Below are 20,647 nucleotides of genomic sequence, written 5' to 3' on the forward strand. Positions count from 1 at the left end.
AACTTACAAATCAAGTAGAAGCAGCTAAGACATATGGAATTGTTTGCTTTAGACAGGAGATGAAAAAGGGAAGACATTGCAGAGGCTTAGAAAATAATGAACGATAGAAAAAGAGAAACAAAACTACTCTTGTGGACACTGAGTGAAATTGAAAAGACAAAGCATATAAAGTTGATAAAGGCAAACATCTCTCAAAATCAAGTTCTAGAGAACTTGATTAACCTGAGGTGAAACTCATCGTTACAAGATATAATTGAGACTATGAGAAGAGCAGAGTATCAGAAAGGATCAAACAGTTATACTTAACAACAAAAAGCCCCAAGAGCTGCTTTAGATTGGGTATAATAAGTAAACATGGACTCTCATTTTTCATGGCACAGCTTAAAAGACCTTCTGTCTTAGGCTCATTATTTCCTTACTGAGGGCTGTGTTGCACTTTCATCTGAAATACTTACCAGGAGCATCTATCAGAGAGGGAAAGCTGACCTCAACAGGAACAGGGCTCATTCCCACTGGCAATCCCTGCATTGATACCCAGCTTCACACTGAGATCTGTGTTTAACTTTAGCTGCCACACATAACATTTTTTCCATAAGGAGTGGTGAACATACAAAAAAAGACCACCTAAGAAAAAGGGAGTAATCCTGACAGAAAGGAGAAGATTTCCACTTAGAAGGTGTGGAAATTTTGCCACTCTGAGATCTGAAAACAAAGCTGATGTAATAGATGCCTGCCTTACAACCAGTTACTACGAAAATGAGTGGAGACTGAGGAAACAATGAAAATTGGTATTTTGTTAAACAATGTGTAATTAACCTGTGAAATTCACTGACAAAGTATTCCTGAAACAATGGACTAGAAGACTGTAATTCATATGCACAACTGAAATATACCACAATATACTCCCAAGATATAATTATCTGAGAAACAGATACCTTCAAGTTCTAAGAACAAGAGCTATTCAACAACTAAAACTTTCCTCAAGCAAGTTATCTTCCCTCAGAAATGGATGCCATACTCTTCCTCCAATTATTTTAGCTTAAAAGGAGAAATGGTACATCATATTTATGAGACATGCACATGTATCATGAAAGACAGCAAAAAGGAGAAAAAAAAAATCAACTGCAGCTCATAACACAGGGTAGCTGAAAACTGCCAGTGACAGTTTAGGAACACACAAAGATTTAGGGGATGATTCTGCTCCTCTTTCCATTACTGTAATTTCTGAGTACACCCAGTTATTTCTGTGAGGTGACACTGGTGAACTTGGGCATACCATGTTAAGTGTTCCCCTGCTCTGCCCCCTGATGATGAATTTTAGTGCCAGAGTAGCTCAGCACTGTAAGTGTGGTTTGCCATGTACAGAGGTGTAGCAAACAACCACACAGCGCACAGTTGGTGCTTAACTAGAAAACAGTTGTTTTGCAGCAAAGGAATTTATTTACCATACTATTCCATCACTTCTGATGTTTATTATATGTTTAGTTTTTCCTCTCTCATTACCTGCCCAGAGAAGATGATGCTAAAAATCTGCATTTCTTCCACATTAGCGATAAAATACATCTGTCATTCACAGCATAAGCCAAGATTTGTATTTGACAACAACTTGGAGATTTCAAGATGTTACTTGAAAAGGATGATCTTACACAGCTCTGACTTGGATGTTTACAGCTTTGATATTTAAAAACAGAATAATGAGGCTTGCTAGATCTAGCAGAGGCTTGCACCAGAGAAAAGGGCAGAAGAGGTGAAATCAATCTGTGGAATGAAATTGTACGCACTTGCAGAATAAAGTGATTATTTACATAAGAGTCATTACTCCTCCAGGAAAAACATTTGCAAGTTCAGAACATTTGCTTTTTCTTCCCTCTCTTGTTAGATGGATCAAATCCTGCAGAAGCTTGCTTTTCAAGTGATGATGGTGCTGTAGCAAACATATGTGTCCAGGTTTACATTTTAATCCACTGATTGCAAAATTATTTTGTTCCAAACACTTGAGCATATACCTGCTCAGTAGGGCTATGAGAAAGATGAAAGCCCAAATTTCACAGATGATTATGATAATTCTAGATTTAATGCTGGAATTTTTCATCAAGATTCTTTTTCTTAGGCATTTAATTTGATTTCAACTTTCAGACATTTTCTTCTACATTTTCCAAGTTAAAGATGGAGACAAAAATCTCATTTCAGAATGAAAACTTAGAACAGTTCTAATGATGACCAAATACGTAATTCTGGTATGTTTTTAAACTCTTCTCCTTTCCACTGACACTCTTGTCTCCCTCCATCCTGGTTCTGTTTTTTAATGAAGTTCAAAACCAAGATGGATGCCATTTTGCAAAGCAGTTCGATTTTGATAGCACTGCTCAAATGACTGCCAGAATTTCTCCTTGTTTCCACCTAAACAGATCTTTAATTGAAGAGCACTTGACTTCACTCCTGGTATTTTTGTACTCACAACAAAGGTTTATTATAAGTCAACTGCACTGAGGAGTGCAACTGCTGCCTAAGAAAAAGCTGCAAAGGAGGTCAGTGATGCATTATCAGTATAAATTGCACCTCAGGGGAGCACAATATTGCACTTGCAAAGAGGTGACATGATCTAAGAGATAAGAGTTCTTCTTCATCTTCATGGGACTTTTTCTATTTCATATCTTCACCAGTCAGTGTCTATCTTTCCTAATGTTCAGGACAACTAAATTGAACTTTTCTTTTTTACAGTATGCTTTTTTATTTGTCATCTTATGACACATGAGCACTTATTTACAACTTCTTGAATATCTTAATAATTGTAATGTCATGTTTCAACTACTAGAAAATGAAAAGGCATCAAGTACATGGAAAAGTAATAAAACAGATTAGATTAGAGTTAAAAAACATTCTACATACTTTAGTTATCACCTAACTGAAATGGAGGCATTCTGGAGTGGAGCAGGTGAGCACAGAGCAGGGTGCAAAACAAAACATGTAGAATAAGGCTTCTGATATAGATATAGAGATGATATACATATGTTTTAATGCATAAATATTCCTGAAAATTCGCTGGGGATGATGATGGGACTGTCAGGGAGAGATGTAAAAAGATGAGCTATTACTCATGGTTATCAGAACTAATGCTCATGCCCACAACAACATAAGGACAAAAGCTTGTTAGGCATAGAGGGAATCAGTCCAAAAGGAAGCAGCTATTAAAAAAAAAATAAATTGCTGTTTAGAAATATGTAATACCTATTTTCCCTCAGAAGGAATCAGAGTCAGAGGCAACCACTAACAAGGTATAGAAAGGGAAAGTGAAAAAGAAGAAGCCTTGGAGATTTTTGTGAAAGGGAGGAAAAAAAGCCAACTGAAGCCAGTATGTGAAAAGACGAGATTTTTTCAAGGTTCTCCTGATCTCTCTTTGACCCTTTTTACTTCTCTGGCATCTGCACAGTCCCTGCTGCATCCTTCTAATTCCTCCCCTGCTGTGGAAATTCCTTCCTTTCCTGAACTGCCCCACATTCTGCCCTTCAGCTTGTTCCCTCCTCGCTGGAGTCACTGGCTGTCACTGCCTCCATCTGCTCTTAATTGAATTGGTACTGACCCTAAAATTCCTCCACCCCAGCAGCTTCTGTGGGCAAACAGGGAGGATATCCAGTATCCCTGCAGCTCTGCCCTGGGGGTGACAGTTATCCACAGAGCACCAAGTATGAATGCTGAGCACATGCCTGGCACTCACCCAATACACACAGCAACAGCCACACTTTACCTCCAAGGAGCATGGACACCTTTACTCAGGCAAGTTATTTCTCTGTCTCCTTCTTCCTGTCTTTGCACTGTTTTTAAGCCATTTCCAAAAATTTCCTCTACATATCACTAATTGAAAACTTGGGTAAGCCATTAAAAAATGTGGGTTCCTATCAAGGAAATTTAATTCCATTAAAAAACTTGTTTATGCTGTCATGGGCTGAATTTGCATGTAGATGTGTATTGCCATTAACATTGTTGAAGAAATGCATTAATTTACATCAAATTTATGTGCAGCCCAGTGCAGACAAATCCACAATACTCTTGAAATATTCAGAAATACCTGAATCAGTATTGATTATAAATAGGAAGACACTACTCGCACCAATAATAAATTGCTTAATTGCAGAATTTGCATCACTTAGCTACAGACAATGTCGGTTCAGAATCAAAAACAAGAGGCTGAAATGTAATCAGATTTATCACATTATCAAGGCTTAATGGCATAAAAACTTCAGATATAACAGCTCACTTGGAACCTAAAGTTTGGAATAATTATTTATTATTAATGACTTAATTATTAGATTGATTATCTATAATTACTGAGAGATGCTAAAAACATCTACTTAAGGTAAACATATAAATAATAAAGAGATTTGTTCATTTAAGATTTTCAGAAAAATGGTTTATGAAATTATCTAGTACATAAAGCAAAGAATTAGTAACAATAAATAAAGAGCAGAGGATGCACTGAATACAGATTCAGTTCTTGGATGTAGCCTATCATACCCTGGTCTTATGATGTGATGCAGCTCTCCCCAGTAAACACAATAAATAACAGTTTTGAAGAATTTAGTAATCAAATATTTAAGTAAGTTCTTTAGTTGAAAAATATCTGAAGTGAACCAAAATTACGTTCTCTTTGCAGAAAGCAGACAGTAACTGTTTGTCTGAAAGAATACAACTGCCAGGTATATTTACCAAGCTGTGTCAGCCCACTGAGTTCAGTGAGATGGACCCATGGGTATCCATCCTGACCTTTCCATGGTGAGTGAAATATAATACTTGAAAGAATTCACATGGAGATTATCTTTAGGGAATCCAGAAAATATTTCTCACATAAAACGATGAGTTTTAAACTCACCTCTAAGCTGGTATTGGGGGAAAAGAAAAGTGATGTGCACTCTGAGAACAGTTCTAATCCCTAAGTAGAATCTTGTTGCAATGAAAACTTCACTGCCCTTTGAAGCCTTGGCATACATCCACAGTTTCCAGGCTCTTTTCTAAAACTAACAAGGACACTTTATGCAGCGAGTGTAAATAGCAATCCACTCAATTAAACTGCTCATGTAAGGAATATATTTGTATTTATTGCAGTGACTGACATTGATACTTTATTTCATTTTCCATGGAAATAGCTGCTCATTAATTGCACCAGCACTAAATGTTACTACTCAGAGAGAGTAGCTTGCAGTCCTGTCCAAATGATAGCCTGACATCTGAAAACAAACCCTACTGTCCTCTCATACCTGCACAGAGACAACTGGGCACGCAGTGGGAATCACCTCTATTGCACACAGACTGAAGGAGGACCAAGTGTCTCAGTAATACAGTGCAGCTTCCTTAACCAGGTAGTGGAATGTGTCTTTTTTAATGCTTTAAGCATACAGAACCACCAGAAAGAAGGAAAGAAACCTTGGCTATTGGTGGCAGAAGACTTCTAGAAGTTCAAGAGTCACATGTCTAAGCAAAATAAGCTAACTGGTATGGCATGTCATGTCCACCATGAGTATTCTTTTTTCTACTATTCTGCTTAATATTTTCAATAGTCCAACTAGTTCAAACTGTGCTTTCATCAATAACGTATATAAAATTCCAGTTTACCCTGAACTGGGACAGATACTATCTTCTAATTCTTCTGAGCATAAATACAGCCCTATTCTGGTTCTGATTTAAATGTGCGCATCAGCAGACCTAAAACATGCACAGAATTGGTTACTACATCCAGCATCAGACAAAAGAAAACAGTTACAATAACCACTGGGCTCTCCTTGCTTGCAGTTTGCTGTCACCACATGCTTTATTTATAGCAGGCCTGAAATAAATACTGCAGGATAAGCCATCTTTTGGTGCTACACAAAAAAGGAAAGCTATTAAATATTTACCATAAGTCTCTCATAGCCTTGCCTCTGACACTTTCCCTTTCAGTAGAGAAAAGGATTATTTAGCTCATGATTTTCCAGCAAGATAGTCAATTGTGACTGTTTGGAAGTAAAGGGTAGTGTACCATGCCCTGGGAGGGGGGAAAGTTTTGTCAATGTTCACCAGGCACAGAAGTCTCCACCTCCACTGCTCCTCTCCAGCAGCAGAGTGACGCCAAAGCAGAGCCTTGGAGTGACACAGGAATGTTTGTGCCAGCAGAATGAGGCTCACTCATGTTACAGCACTTTCCAAAACTAAGCCAGTACACTTGGTGAATCCTTTCCAAGGAGGCTGATCAGATTACTTGAGTTATGATCAAATGAATGTTGTGGATGCTCCAGTGAAACATGTTGACAAATAATGCTGCTGTCTTTTTGCATTTACTGTGCATTTAAAAAGAAACCCATTTGTATGAAATAAAAATAGACTTTGCATGCATTTTGTTTTTCACTGTAAACTGAATACTGCACGACCCAATGTTTATGGCCTAATATCTGCAGGACAGACAGACACATAAAGATGAACTTTGACTGGCCTAGAATTAAAATGCCTGAGGGCAGCTGTGTAGCTCAAATAACTGATTAGAAACTGATACTGAAAAATGACTGAGAACTGAACTCCAGGGGGTCACAAAAAGACTAAAAGCAAAGCAATGTCGTTTTCCACCCTAACCCAGGCCATTCTAGAGTATGATCATAGTCTTCCATGGCAGAGTCCAGCAGAACAAGCACCAATCCCCCCATAGCACATCTAGAGAAATGCAGGTTTCTAAGGAATAGCCTGCATCTGCAGAGGTAACACTTTGGAATATCAGCCTGGTTTGCCTGAGTGCCTCATGAGAGTTCTGCTGAGTAATAGTGCACAGTGCCAAAGACACTTCTTTGATTCTTCTCTCACTCCTGCTCTCTTCTTTAGCAAAAAATAATTCACTTCCTAGATGTACTTTTCTCTCTAAACTTAAGGAAGCAGTGATAATCTGGAGAGTCCCAGACATTGCACATCACTGGATCACAAGTCCCTTTTTCCAGGCACAGTCCAAATACTTCAGCTTCCTGGCACTTGCCCATCTGCATGTTTTACCTTCCCAGAAGCAGCAAAGGGAGGCACACTGCAGGTTCTAGAGAAACAGGCAGCCAGACAATGCAGCTCAAGCCACTAACAAGTTCTGGCTGCCTGATCAAACCTCTGGCATAGCTGGTGAGACTTTTGAGGGTTTACGTGAAAACACTGCATGGGTGAGGTAATAAGAACAAATTGAAGAGGGAGTTCAGGGAAGGAAGTTGTGAGAAAACAGTTGACATCCACAAATTCCTGAACCCGTGGCTGGCTGAAATGTGACAGTGCACTCAGGCCAGCACTGAACTTTCATACAAGATCTACGTTAGTGAACAGTGCAGGTGCTACTTCAAATAAAACTAATCCAAGGAAATCACAGAATCCCATTGTTTAGGTAGGAAAGTATGAATGCGGGCTCTTAACACTTCCCTTTTTTCTATGATTGATACCTTGCAGTTGGATGTCCAGCACAAGCGCTGACACTATGTACAGCTTTTCCTGACAGCCAAATTAAAACAATAACCAGTTCCCCACCCTGAAAAAAGCCTGCAGGGAACAAAGTGTTATAATAAAAGTGAGTAGCAGCAAACACCATCTTAACTGTCAGGTTATAAACAATGCTCATGAAACCTTCATGGCCACGATCAATAAAGGGAAAGGCCATCGCTCTTGAGAGCCAAGAACCATGAGAAGAATAAAAAGCTTTCTATCTCAGAGCATTTACGTCGAGATTTCACATTCCACTGCTTCTTCCATGGTCTTATAGATTAAACAAGCAAGACCAATTCTACTTCCAGTGCTGCAACAGCGAAACCAAGCCACAGATTGCCTGGTAAGGCATTCCATGACCTTGAAACATATTCTGTAGAGCCATGTGAGTACTCCACATACATGTCCAACATCATCACAATTTAGAGCTTAAGTTTTCCTACCACAACGGTCAATCTCCACATGTGCCTTTTCCATTGGAAAGGATTTCCAATGTTTCCACACTTTTATACAAACAGGATAAGTGAGTGCTTCCATCTCTGTGCTCTTTATGGCAACTAGGGCTGTTTTTCCACAGTAGTAGAACACTCCGCTCCAGTTTCATTGCTGCAAGCCACGTCTAAAAAAAGTCAAAGTGATCTCTTAGCACAGTCATTTTCCTGGTCACCACGTCCCAGGAGATTTTGCCTCTCTTCTGTCTTGTCCTTATTTGGTTGAAAGTTACTATCCCTAGTCACTGCTACCTTCTTTTCATGTTAACTGTTATTCTTTCCACCAACCCAATATTCGTAAAATATTTTTTGCTGAAAAAAGGATATTGCATTGTAAATTTTGGGCAGGTGACTAAACTGACAATCTCTTTATCCCTGGGTAAGTTAACCCATTTGTGTCTATGGAAAAAAAATTATTTTTTAAGGCAAGATGAATATAACTTCCTGAATATAGTGGAGATGCCTTTCGTTCAAGACATTGGATCTTTAATAGAGTTCTATGTGTACATCAATTGGCCAATATCACTTGCTGCTAGGGTTTAGCTTCTATAAATTCTAAATTGTGCAAAGCTCAGAGCTTAATGCCTTTGAGGCAATTCTTCTAAATAGCCCCATGCAATCTAAAAAAAAAATAAAATTATAAAACCCCAACTTTTCAGCCTTTTTCATTGGGTTTTTGCTATGAGCTGAACAGGTCACCAAGGCAAATTAATAGCTCATATCATAAAGCAGCTGGAAAGGAGAGTCCATTCAGTGTAAGCTCAGAGCAAAAACATGATCTGAGAAAGTTTTCATTTGCTAAAAAAATAAAAAGCTGGTTTATGATCTATTTCTGTTTACTAGTATTTCATTTTCCTTTATGTCATTTTCCTTCTTTTTAAAACGGATTGTAGTTCATCTACATCTATTATCTATGCATGCATATTTCTGTCTGTGGAACACTCCACTATTGCTTTCTTTGGTTGTTTTTTATCCATATAACTTGAGGGTCTGAATTACATAGTATTGTTTTGGAACCAAGAGACAGGGCACGCCCTAAAAGGTACAAGAAACAATAAACAGAGATGAAAGCAATTAATAAAGGTACTTCCACTAGTTTTGTTTTTTTAATGATATGGCCACTAGAATTGTTAGTGTTGTAATTTAGAGGTCAGCAAATAAAAAAGTACAATGATTATTCAAATGAAATATCCCTGGCAATACTTGATCAAAATATTGTTTTGTGACTTGTCTCTGTGATACGTATTAGGATAATCCAAATTGTTAGTCACGAATTTGGAAATCCTTCTTTTGTGAGTAAGAGCTGTTGGTTTGTAGTTTTAAACCATTTATGCCAGGCCATAGAGGCAGACACTGGAGAGCTTTTCAGGTTCAATATCCAGAAAAATTTATATCAAATGTGCAACAACCCAAAGCACAATAAGAAATGTTTTCTCTCAATGCAAAACCACAAAGGTTCAACAGAAAAGCAGACAAACACTCTAAAGCAATCAGAAAGGACTTTTCCTTAACTTTCAAATAAAAAATATTCAGAGCAATATAAATCTTTGTAAAAAAACTCATATTATGTATTTGTAATAATACTATCAGTCAGAGTGAAGAAAAAAGAAGCTGGAGTGCATGATAGGATGAAAATTCAACTACATGCATGAAAGTAGTGGTTTTCTACTCTATCTGTAACACTCAAAGACCAACTTAAAGCCATGGGGGATAATCAGTCACATATTCTGCTTTTTAGTACCTTGTCCTGTCTTGGAAACTTCATCTAAACTTCTTATTCTTAAGCTTTTATTCTGTTCCTGATTATCTCAACTGCATATTCATGTATGAGATTCTTTGGTATATTCTCAGAAATTGTACTTCCACTTTACAGTCTGCTTTCTGTACTTGTCTTTGCCTACCCTGCACAAAAATTATCTTCTTCACAACGCAATAAAATTAGCAGCTACTTCTCTTTCTATAATTATGGAGCTTTAAATATTAATGCATTTATTACAGAAATCCTCTGTGCAAGGTTATCTAACTTGAGAACAAGTTTCCTTGGAAGCAACATTAATCAGCAGAAGTTACAAGACCTATTAACTGCTTTCTTAATGGCAAGACAACTTTTATCACACCTCTGATAAAACCTGCCCTCCCCATGTTCTGCCTCCCTTTCCTGCTCCTGGGCTACAGCTTTCTTATTCAGTCAGATGCAGAGCAGACTTTCAAACTCACAGGTGCCAGACAATTAACACAAATTCTCATGAGGTTTCTCCCATGCACTTCTAACACTTATTCTGTTTGTTGTCTCAAGAACAATTGTTCATAAATTAGCCAAACTAAACTGTGTTGCTCACATGAGAAAAACCAAAAGAAACATCACTGTTGGATTCATTTAGCAGAAGCATGAATGGATATGAGCTTACACCTGTATCCAACAGGCTAAATCTCCCACAGATACACTCAATCATTGTATACCATTCGATTTCTGTAGGAATCCATGCTGACTTCTACAAGAATAGGTGTCAATTTTGGCTTTTCATCTCATATCTGTGCCATGAGCACTTCATATAAATTGAACAGACTCTTTCAAGAGGGATAAAACTCTTGCAACCTTCAGTCACAAGTTTTATAGGCTGTCCTTAGGAATGCAAAGAGTTTAAGTTCTACCAACATACTTCTGCAGAGTGAGGCTCAGGTTGTGGCTGGCTGATTTGATCTTGTTCTGGGCCTCCAGGTGGGTCATGCTGTCAGTGTTGACTCCATCAATAGCCACGACAAGGTCCCCCTGGTTCATCTGTGACTGTGCTGCCTTGCTGCCAGGGGTGATCTGTGTGGGAAAAGACAAAAGAAAGAGTCTTATCCTGAGAAGTCATTCTGTATCCAAAACAGTTGAAGAATTCACCCAGAATTATAGTACAGAATAGATACAGCTAAAAAGACACTAACAGACACAACAATAATTGTATTCATTATTGTATGGGTGAAAAACCAAAATGGATGGAAATTAAGCAAATCAAAGTTAACTCACGCTTCTGCAAAGGTCCAGGACTCCATCTACTTGTTGTTACTTCCATTTTGAGAGGTCAAGCCCAATGCAGTGGGTCCCTTACCACCTATTATCACTATCTCAAGGGGATAATTATCTCTATACAGCAGCAGTATATAGACACATTACTCAGAAGCCAAAAACTAAGGATCCACTATCCACTGCATGATTTAATTGTATTTTTCCTCCTAAAAGCCGTTTTCCCCAAATTAATTCATTTTATTGAGAGGACAGAAAATGAATGCATGTGAGTGGCCTTGGGCACACTTTGTTTCTTTCACAGCAAGTTTTAGAGGAAATTATTCTGCTTAACCTTACCCATACACAGATCAGTTACCAACACAGATTGCTACATATCCATCTCACCAACCTTTTCGACCTCACACTCCAAAGACCAGCACTTCAGAAATAAGAAGCCACAGTGCTGCAACCACAAACTCAACAACCTACACAACAGTTCAGAAGTTCTATTTGTTCACTGTGGCTACACATTTTGTTAGCTCCAGTTAGCTTGTGAACTGCATCTTCTGTCAAATGGACAGCATCCTGATGTCAGTTTTTCACAGTCCTCTCAGCTTCCATATGGATGACACCAGTACAGTACTAAACCAGAAAAGCCTTCACATATCATCAGCCAGGCAATTTTAATGAACACACCAGAGTGTTCAGCACCCACTTTCAGCACCCAGTACACAAAGAGCACAGATATAAGCTCCAGTTCTTTACTCTTAGAGACTCACTTCCTTACATTCCTCGCTAAAAAACCCAAGGATAATCTAAAATACTACAACAAAGGCTGCATTCAAAAATTCTGTTCCTTCAGTACAGTGAATACAAAAGAAAGATGTGTTTGATTACAAGCCAGAAGTCCCCCGTGAATTCAGCCAGGCTGAAACCATGATGTTAAATTTCCAGGGAAACCAAAACCCAACACAAATTCAAACACTCCTAAGTGTTAAGTGAAATTCCTTAACTTGCCTTCCTTAATACCACTTCAAAACACTTATAAATATACACACTCTCAAAAAAAAACCCCTTCCAAAGCAATTCCCTAGACTGCTTGTTTATGTGCTTTACTGGCAAAGACAAATAAGCAAAAAAAGGAAAAAAACCTTTCTTAACACACTGTTAAAGGTGCTCAGTATCGACGGCTGGAGGTGCAATTGACAGTGCAGTCTGACAATGGGAGAGGTCAGTTTACTAGAACACTAGCTCTAGGATCAGAGTGCTAGAACACACAGCACCCTGGGCACTCAGACTACGTAAAAGTAAAGATTACTTTGGAATTAGGCACTGTAAATAATTCCCAGAACTGATTTGACTGGAAGAGACAAGTTTAAATATCTTTTCATTTGAGATAGAAGCGACGAGTTCTGTGTTTTCTGAGTGAAGGATGGCCACAGATACGGTGTTCTCACGCAATAGAGTTGATAATGGCAGTACTGTTCCCCAATGTATTTTCCTGGCGTTAAGGAATCGAGGGATGGGGGAAATCTTTTGTGGTAGTTGCAAAGACCAGAGTTTATTCTGCAGTCTAAAGTACCCTCACAAGGAAAAAAAGCCACCAAAAAAATCCACCAAAACCCTCAAAACCAAAACAAACAAAAAAAGTAAACAAACAAAAACAACAACCACCTAAACCAAAACCCCGTCAAAACCAAAACACCACAGCACAACTAAAGATTTGTGTTACAAGCATAGTTTTCCTAAGCTGTTATGCAAACTTTAGCTTCTACGCATTTTATTGACTTTCATTGGGCCCAGTACACAGAATCCAGAATCCCATAAAGCATTTGGATTGTTTGTACACCACATGTGCCTGTATAGTTACTCAAAGATCCTTCCCTGCTCAATCCCACAAATATGTTGAGAAACAAAACCTGCAATAAAATAAAAGGTAAAGAAAGGGCAAAAAGTAAACCAAAGCCAAACTCAGACAAATGAGTCAGTAAGACTTGAATTCATCAAGTAGGACATTTCAGTCTATTTCAAATTATCCTTTCTTAAATAAATAAGCTTCACACATCACTTTTCTAAGACACCACTTTAAACCTCCTCATAAAACATACAAGTTCTTGCCATAGAATATTAACTGGGCCATGCTGGTTCCAAATTCTGGGACACTCCCCTCCACATAGACCTTTTTCTTGTCAAAACCAAAGACTGGTTTTTGAACATCAACCCAGTTACAGAAAGTCAAATTTGTCTGCCCTATTTGAGTATTCTTACTCAACACATCTATCTCTCCTTCCACTTCCCAGAGATGCCTCAAATAAAATTAGCCCAGAGAAGCAGAACTTCCTCAGACAGGATAACACACCCTAGATCTGGGGCTAGTTTAACACAGCTCTAACACACATGCTTCCCTCTCACTTTCTCTGACTTCTGCTTTTAGCAGCCCCACATGAAAATGCTATACCTTAAAATAAAGACACAGCCACTACAACTGTCCTAGAATTAGAGTCAATCTAGAGGGATGGGATTGTTGTAATGAGTGACCTAATTTCACTTCTTCTAATGGAATATTTTCTGCCTAATACTTTCATAAAACATGCCTTAAATGAAAAAAAAAAAAAACATTTCTCACAAGAATCTCTCAAACAAAAGTGCTCAGTAACTCTGAATTTGTGATTTACATTACTTTCTAACTCTGCAACACTGCTTTTGAGGCAAAGAGCTCCAGGAGAACCATACTGTGAAAGACAAGGAAACAGCCTCCATCATGACTCAGTCAATCATGATTTAAAAAAGAAATGAAAGAGATTCAGCTTCTTCAACCAAGAATAAGGGTAGCAAATTCTGGGTGGGATTCTTTCATACAATTCTATTTTTTCAATACCCATTTCAGAGGACAGCACTCCACTGATGCCACTTTACCTCTAAAAATCAGCTTATCCTTACTTCACAGACAGCAAGACTCACAAGTACAAAAGATGGATCAAATTTATTGTATCTGCAATTCAGACAAGTAGTAAGTAACAGGAAAGGATTACTTCTTCTCATGGTCTTCCCACTGGTTAAAAGCACACTAGATTATTTGGTCCTGTAGAATGTTATATAGAAGGCATTATTAAAGACTGGATGCATAATCTGTATGAAACATGAAAATCAAAGTACAAATTTACATGTATTTTAGTTGGAAGCCCTGAGACATCTCTGGGAGAGTTCCAAGTGAAGCCACAGCATTGAGAACAGTTCCAGCAGACATTGAGAACAGTCAGTAATTGTTGTGAACAAAATACCACTGTACAGACGGAGATACAGGGCAGACAGATTTGAAGTGTCGAGGCACATTCAATACTATCTTGTTCCCATTTCTAAAGATCCAGCTGAAAGGAATGGAATGCAAAGAGTTTATCTTTTATCTATTGGTATTTTCCTTTGAAAATTCATCTCCAGTCTACTAAAACATTTACTAAATATAACCACAAACAGAGGAGAGCTCACAGTGGTTTTGTAAAACCTTCGGTAAATATTTTCTATTTAAAAATAGTTTTTGAAAATATTTTTGAAGGACAAATGTCAATTAAACCTTAGAAATAGACTGGAAATCCAGATCTGTCTACACAGCAAATTCTACTTTGCTCTTATTTCAGCTTCTCTTCTTTTAAGAGAAGTAATAAATTTAGAGAAATATACTACTGTCAAGGATAAATGCATATTTTTCAATTTGACCATCGATCTTTTCTTTCCTAAAACAAATCTCTGGGCAAGTTCTAGACAGAATGATTTCAGAAAACCTTTGTAATAGTCTTGCTCTGGACTACAACACAGCTTTCAGCTGCTACGTGCTGCAAATGCCTATATTTAATGCTACAGGGAGACGTTCATCAGAGTTTCAGGGCACAGCTATTTCTGTTAATTGATTTACAACATCCAGTCCAGGGTACCACCAACAGATCTGATTTTAATAGCAGTTCTTTAGTGCCTCAAGCCCAAGCATAGATTTTATCTTGAAAAGCCAAGCATCTCACCTCTCCCAGAAAAGCAGAGGAATATGCACTGCTTCAGAGACATGAAATAGTCCTCTATATTTTCAGCCCTCACGAATTTCCTACAAGACAGACATCTGACTTCCAACATCCCCAGCTTAAAGCTGTTGGCAGGCTGGAAGTATCACATGTTACTTTCAACACACTACAGAGAATTCTTACTACGCTCTGTTGTGAGCGGATCTGTACACTGGGTGAATATATAGCACCACAGTGACAGCTGTGCCCTAAAAAAACTCCTCTGCACTGCGTTCACAGTAAATACTACTTAGCAGGAGCTCTGGGAGGCAGCGTACAAAGAGCAGCTGCTGCACCACCTTGAGAACGGCACATGTTGCCAGCCAAGCCCCTCAGCTCCACTCTAAAGGGAAGAGATAGGGATCAGGCAGCATTTGAGTGGATGAGTGTTCAAATACTAATGAGAATGCTTGTATAAACAGATGGATGGACACAGTTTTCCTACCCCCAAGGAACTCCTAATTTACGAGGCAGACAAAAATATACAGGAAGTCCTACACAAACGAGAAACTGTTAATACAGCCTGCAGCATTAGCCAGGGCCTCTTTTTCCAGTACTTGAACTGTGCCTGACTCCATCCTAACCTCAACCCCAAAATCAACAATTTGTATTTTCTGCTTCTCATTTAAGAATAACGCTTCAGAAAATCAGATATTCACTAGCACTAGAAATGTGCAAAAGCACAGGGAATGAACAGCCTCTCCTCTTGAAGATCCCTGGAACAGAAGAAATAATTAGAAGGAAATGTTCTTTTCCATAATCAGGAACTCAGAAACTATAATGCGTTCTCACAAAATGTTTCTTACAAGGACTGGACAGAGAGTAAGGAACACCAGAAAACACAGTATGTTTCCTCTATACAGAAAACAGCATTAAATCTCCCTCCCGTATATTTAAACAAGTATAATTTTTTTTGCACAGAAGCTTCCAGCAAACTTTCAGAGTCATTCTAAGCTCTGAGGCTGTAAGTGCCTGCAAAACTTGCTCGCTTTATACACAGGAGGATGACCTAGTGAAAGGAGAGGTGCTTTGAGACCCTACCACAGAACAGTTGCTGAATGCCCACATGAATCCAAGAAGTTACCTCTGGACCAGAGATATCACTTCCTCTCCCATAATAAGAGAGTTAATTGAGGAAATTTATATTATTTTTTTCCTAAATGAGTCACTTGGTATCCCTGTCCCCACAATAAATGTGTAAGAGCTCTGAAGGGAAAATAATGTTTTTTGGACAAAAAAAAAAAAAAAAAGGAAAAAAAAAAAAAAGGAAAAAAAAAGAGTAAGATCCACTGGGATAAGTCATCAGGCAGAAATTCACCATTACATTTGACACACTGCCAAAGTCACAAAACACAAACAAGGAAAGAAACAAACTAGATAACCTGTACGATAAAGCAAGCATCCTAAGGCTTTTATACCTTTCTGTGTCAGATAGGAGAGCTGAGCAAGACCAGTTTAAAGTAAAGACAAGACTGTAGGAAACCTGAAAGTAACATCCTTGCACATATCATTAACCAAACGTAAGGAAAACTCCCATTTTGCAACCACCATTTGCCTGAACAATGTCTCATCGTTTTCAATTTGCTACTGGTCTTCAATGTTGGAGGTTTGTTTCCTCCTTTCAGTGGTGTTTCTTTTGTTGCTCTGGTTTGACTTTTACTTTTTGTTTTTAGTAAGACAACAAAAACTACCTTAAATGAATACTCATGGCATGTGCAAAATACGCCACTGACACCTCGAAGAGATTCCATTTATACTAAACAGAGCCGCACTGGCAAGCTGCAAAGACACTCTGAAGTGGCCTCTCAGGCTCTGCTTCGCCTGTAGCTAGGAAGGGAGATTACAATACATGTGAGAACACCCAAAATAGCTCTAATCTACCTCTCTCGGGTACCAGGAATCACAATGCCACAGCAGCGCAGAGATTTTGCGGGATGAACTTACAACTCAGGACACCCTGTGCTGAAATCTGTATTGCAACAGCAGAAGGGCTAGGGGCACTCAAACCAGCCAATTTACCTCAGCCTCAGCAGTGCCAAGCCAGCCTGGAATGATGCCACCTTAATTAACACCAAAATTTTCCCTTACACTTAAGATAACTCACAAGGCTGCTTTTCATGCACAATATATAGTCTCTTCAAGGAGAAAGACAGACAGATGATAGCCCTTCCTGGCAAGCTAACTAGACTCAGGTGATGAAAATAAGCCAAATGTAGAAAACTTTCAGCTGTGAAATGAAAGGAAGCATATAGGCAGTGTTTATGGAATTGCCCTAGGCAAGGCTTTGGGGGATGTTTTGAGAGGCAGTGTGAATACACCTGTTCCTATCTGGAAGATGATTTCATTCCCTGCCCCATCTCCACATCTGATGGAAAAAAAATTCAATCCTTCGTTAAAAAATAATAAAAAAGAGGCAATATTGTGGACTTTGCAGATGAGCTTGTAAGAGGCATGACTTCTCTATGTTACAGCAGCTATACAGATCATAGTAAAAGAGAGGATGTGGCTTTTTAATAAGACGTGTTGGTGTAACTGGAAGGTTACACAGCTCTTTACATCATGTATGGTATGACTAATAGTAGTATCTCTTGTCCAAATCTTAACCCAAATATAGCTGCTAGATCTATTCAGCCTGCTCTCAGTTAGTATCACACACTGTGCCAAGGTAGTGTGTGCTGTGTATCTCACAGGAATTAAATGGAAGCAAAGATGTGAGTCACATAATGACAAATGTTGATTGTTTTGTTACAACATGTTTTGAGAATAAAGTGAGTGAGTTCTTATTTAGTATCAAGGAGTTTAATAACTGCAATGCAAATCAAAACCAAGAATAAAACTGAGGTACTGATCCTGAGTATTCTGGCAGCCCCCACGTGTGAGCTGATCTGTCAGCTTCCACAGGACAACCCCCTGCAGCAAATATACACACAGTTTCCAAGTGCCTGCAGGATCAGAAGAGCCAAGTTTCTTCAAAGGCTCCCCATCCTCTTCCCTGCTTCTCCTTTTCAAATTTGAATTCATTTTAAGGCAGTTGTATAAGGTGGGATGTTTCTTTGTGTTTCAAGCAGATAGATCCAGTCATCAATATTGCCTCCTAGATTTTCAGCTTCTTGAATTCTATATTCTGTGCAGCTTTTTAACCTGCTCACAGAAACACAATTTGTCTTGTCTCCCCCTACAACCATTAGCAATAAACTGAGGGGTTTATGTCTTGCTATTGGCCACCATGGTAAGATTTTCTTTTTTTCGATTTCATTCTGCTTAATGCATCTCATTGTAAGTAACTAAGATCATTATGCTTTATAACTTTAAAAGGCTTTTGATTGGTCCAGCAACAATAAGGCCTGACTAAAAGGGCATTTGAGACAATACTGAGAGGTTTAGTTTGGCAGTTAGTGCCTTCAGCCACTTCTGATATTAAGCAACTTAAAATAGCTTTGACTTTGAGCAAGTCCTGAGGTTCTGGCACAGATATGACTGATGTGTAATGACTCCTCTGCTCCTGCACGTTTGTAATTTAGGGTACTTATTAAATGGATTCAGACTTACATTTAATTGTTCTTTAAATGCATTTATTTGAGTTCTCTTTGTTTCTGGCTACCCGAACACCAGCGGAGTCATTCTTCCTCTGCTCACTAAAATACGAGCTGCCAGTTCGACACAGCAAACAGCAGTCCTGTCTCCAGATCAGAAGTATTTAGTCTGAGCTCTCTGCTTTGCCTACAGAGGGTAGAACAGCATAGCATACGCTAGCTGGCAGCTGTATGAAGGAAGATGAAATGTAACACACGTCCACAGTGGCAGAGCTGCTGAATCAGAACTAAACTTGTAGGAACTGCACTTGGTATCATGCCCTTACTTCCACATCTAAGGTTTTAGGAGGCCATAATGCCCAATGTGAATCTGTTCAGCAGCATTAAGCTGCCAACATACAGCATCAATGCCTCCCCAAACTCTTTATTCACAGGAATAACTGTTTTGTACCTGGAGCATTCATCGGAACTCTGTGAGAGAATAAACAAAAGCAAAGCTTCAAATCTTCAGAGAGTGAAGAATACTTTCTAAGATCAAAGTGAATAAAACAGAAGATAAGCAAAGTTCTCCTGAGAAAGACCAATGCCAATTTCTTATGTAATAGGCTGTATCACGTTTAGGGTGTAACATGACATCCCAGCAGGATGCCTGGAAATTTAAAGACATAGCAAGTAAAATGAAATTTTAACACATCTAACAGGTACATCAGCTTTTGGATGTTTCTGGAATCTAGGAAATTGTAGAGATTGTTTCTTGTACCTCTTAAAATGTAATGACTTAAACTTTGTTTTCCTAACGGTGTTCAGTTGAACACAGAGAGACAATTTCCCTTGAGAAGCCACAGGAACCATATTTGTTTAACAGGAAATAATCTGAACCTATTGATATAATCTCAAATCTGTAAGGGGAATCTCATTATGCTGAAGCTTGTTATGTTTAAGTAACACAACCTCAACTTCTAAAAAGGAAGAATCTTGTTTTTCTTAATTTTCAAAAATGAAATTCCACAATCTCTAAGGAGGAATGTGGCTATTGCTGAGGACAAGGACTGACCTTTACTAATAGTATGATGATGCCAATGCTGGTTTTGGGCATTTTAACCCATTAAAGCATTGGGTAGAGCATTCTTCAAAGATTTCCCACGAAAAGCTTGCGTAGTGTAACAACACACGCTATTTTATTTGATAAAGAACAAACCAGTGACATAGATGGTTCTGGAAGGTAAAAGCATCTTTCTAAGTGAATTTTACATCTATTAGCTTTATAACCCTGCCTTGCATAATAGCAGTATCTTCCCACATGTTTTTCAGTGGCTTCAGTGCACAGAGCAGTATTAAGCACAAGTTCTCAAAATGTGATTTTCTGTGGGTTTTTGCAAATAGTATTTTCCATAACTCTCCAATAAAAAAAATTGTATGACTGTAGAAAGCCTTCCTGTTTTGAGACAAAACAAAATAATAGAAATGAATTGTTGTAACACACTGTCTGCACTGCCTGTAGTTAAAGGCTATTTAAGACTCAACGTTTTTTTAAAAGAGTCAAATTACTAGGAGGGAAGAAGTATCATTTATTGAGAAGGATGCACTAATTTTTGGTTTGACTGCTAATGTTTGTTCAATTTCTGGTCAAAAAAGAAGTCAGATCAGCTGGCTGTGCTAAACACCAAAGTAACCCAGGCTGAGAGTCTTTTTTTCTCCATAGAGTGCTGCTTCATCAGCTCCCCTTCCCAGCCTGCACCATTTTCTACAGAGAATTGGAAGTAAACATCTTTTACAAAAATTACACAAAAACCAAAGGCATTATGTTATGATAATTTAATGAAAGCCTCCATTAAATACAATTATTGTTTATGGGCCAACACATCCTATAAAGTACAACTGAAAATACTTCTAAGTTAAGAAAATGCAACATCAAAAGGCGTGTACTGAAATAACATTTTAACAGGAATGTCCCATAAAGTTCAGAAGCCATAAGCAGATTTAGAAGGAGGCTATTTAAGAAATTAAAGATCTCAGCTAGCAAGTATTTGCCTATGGTGAATGGCTCTTCATTTAAAGTTATCTTGAATTGGAAGATGCAAGCAATACCACTCACCTCCACTGCACCATGTC

At 38.4% G+C, this 20,647-nt stretch overlaps 2 protein-coding genes across 7 annotated transcripts in view; one reads left to right on the forward strand and one right to left on the reverse strand.

The window, feature by feature from the left end:
* Positions 1–20,647, forward strand: part of MMRN2 (multimerin 2) — a 207,640-nt gene that overhangs the window by 171,617 nt on the left and 15,376 nt on the right. The gene's annotated exons all lie outside the window — the stretch shown is intronic.
* Positions 1–20,647, reverse strand: part of LDB3 (LIM domain binding 3) — a 104,254-nt gene that overhangs the window by 61,517 nt on the left and 22,090 nt on the right. For all 6 annotated transcript variants that reach the window (XM_066324202.1, XM_066324203.1, XM_066324205.1 and 3 more), the window contains exon 2: positions 10,622–10,773. In XM_066324202.1, coding sequence (XP_066180299.1) covers positions 10,622–10,773 — 152 coding nt within the window. The remainder of the gene's footprint in view (positions 1–10,621; positions 10,774–20,647) is intronic.

Source organism: Sylvia atricapilla, chromosome 8 (genome assembly GCF_009819655.1).
Source record: "Sylvia atricapilla isolate bSylAtr1 chromosome 8, bSylAtr1.pri, whole genome shotgun sequence".
NCBI lineage: Eukaryota > Metazoa > Chordata > Aves > Passeriformes > Sylviidae > Sylvia > Sylvia atricapilla.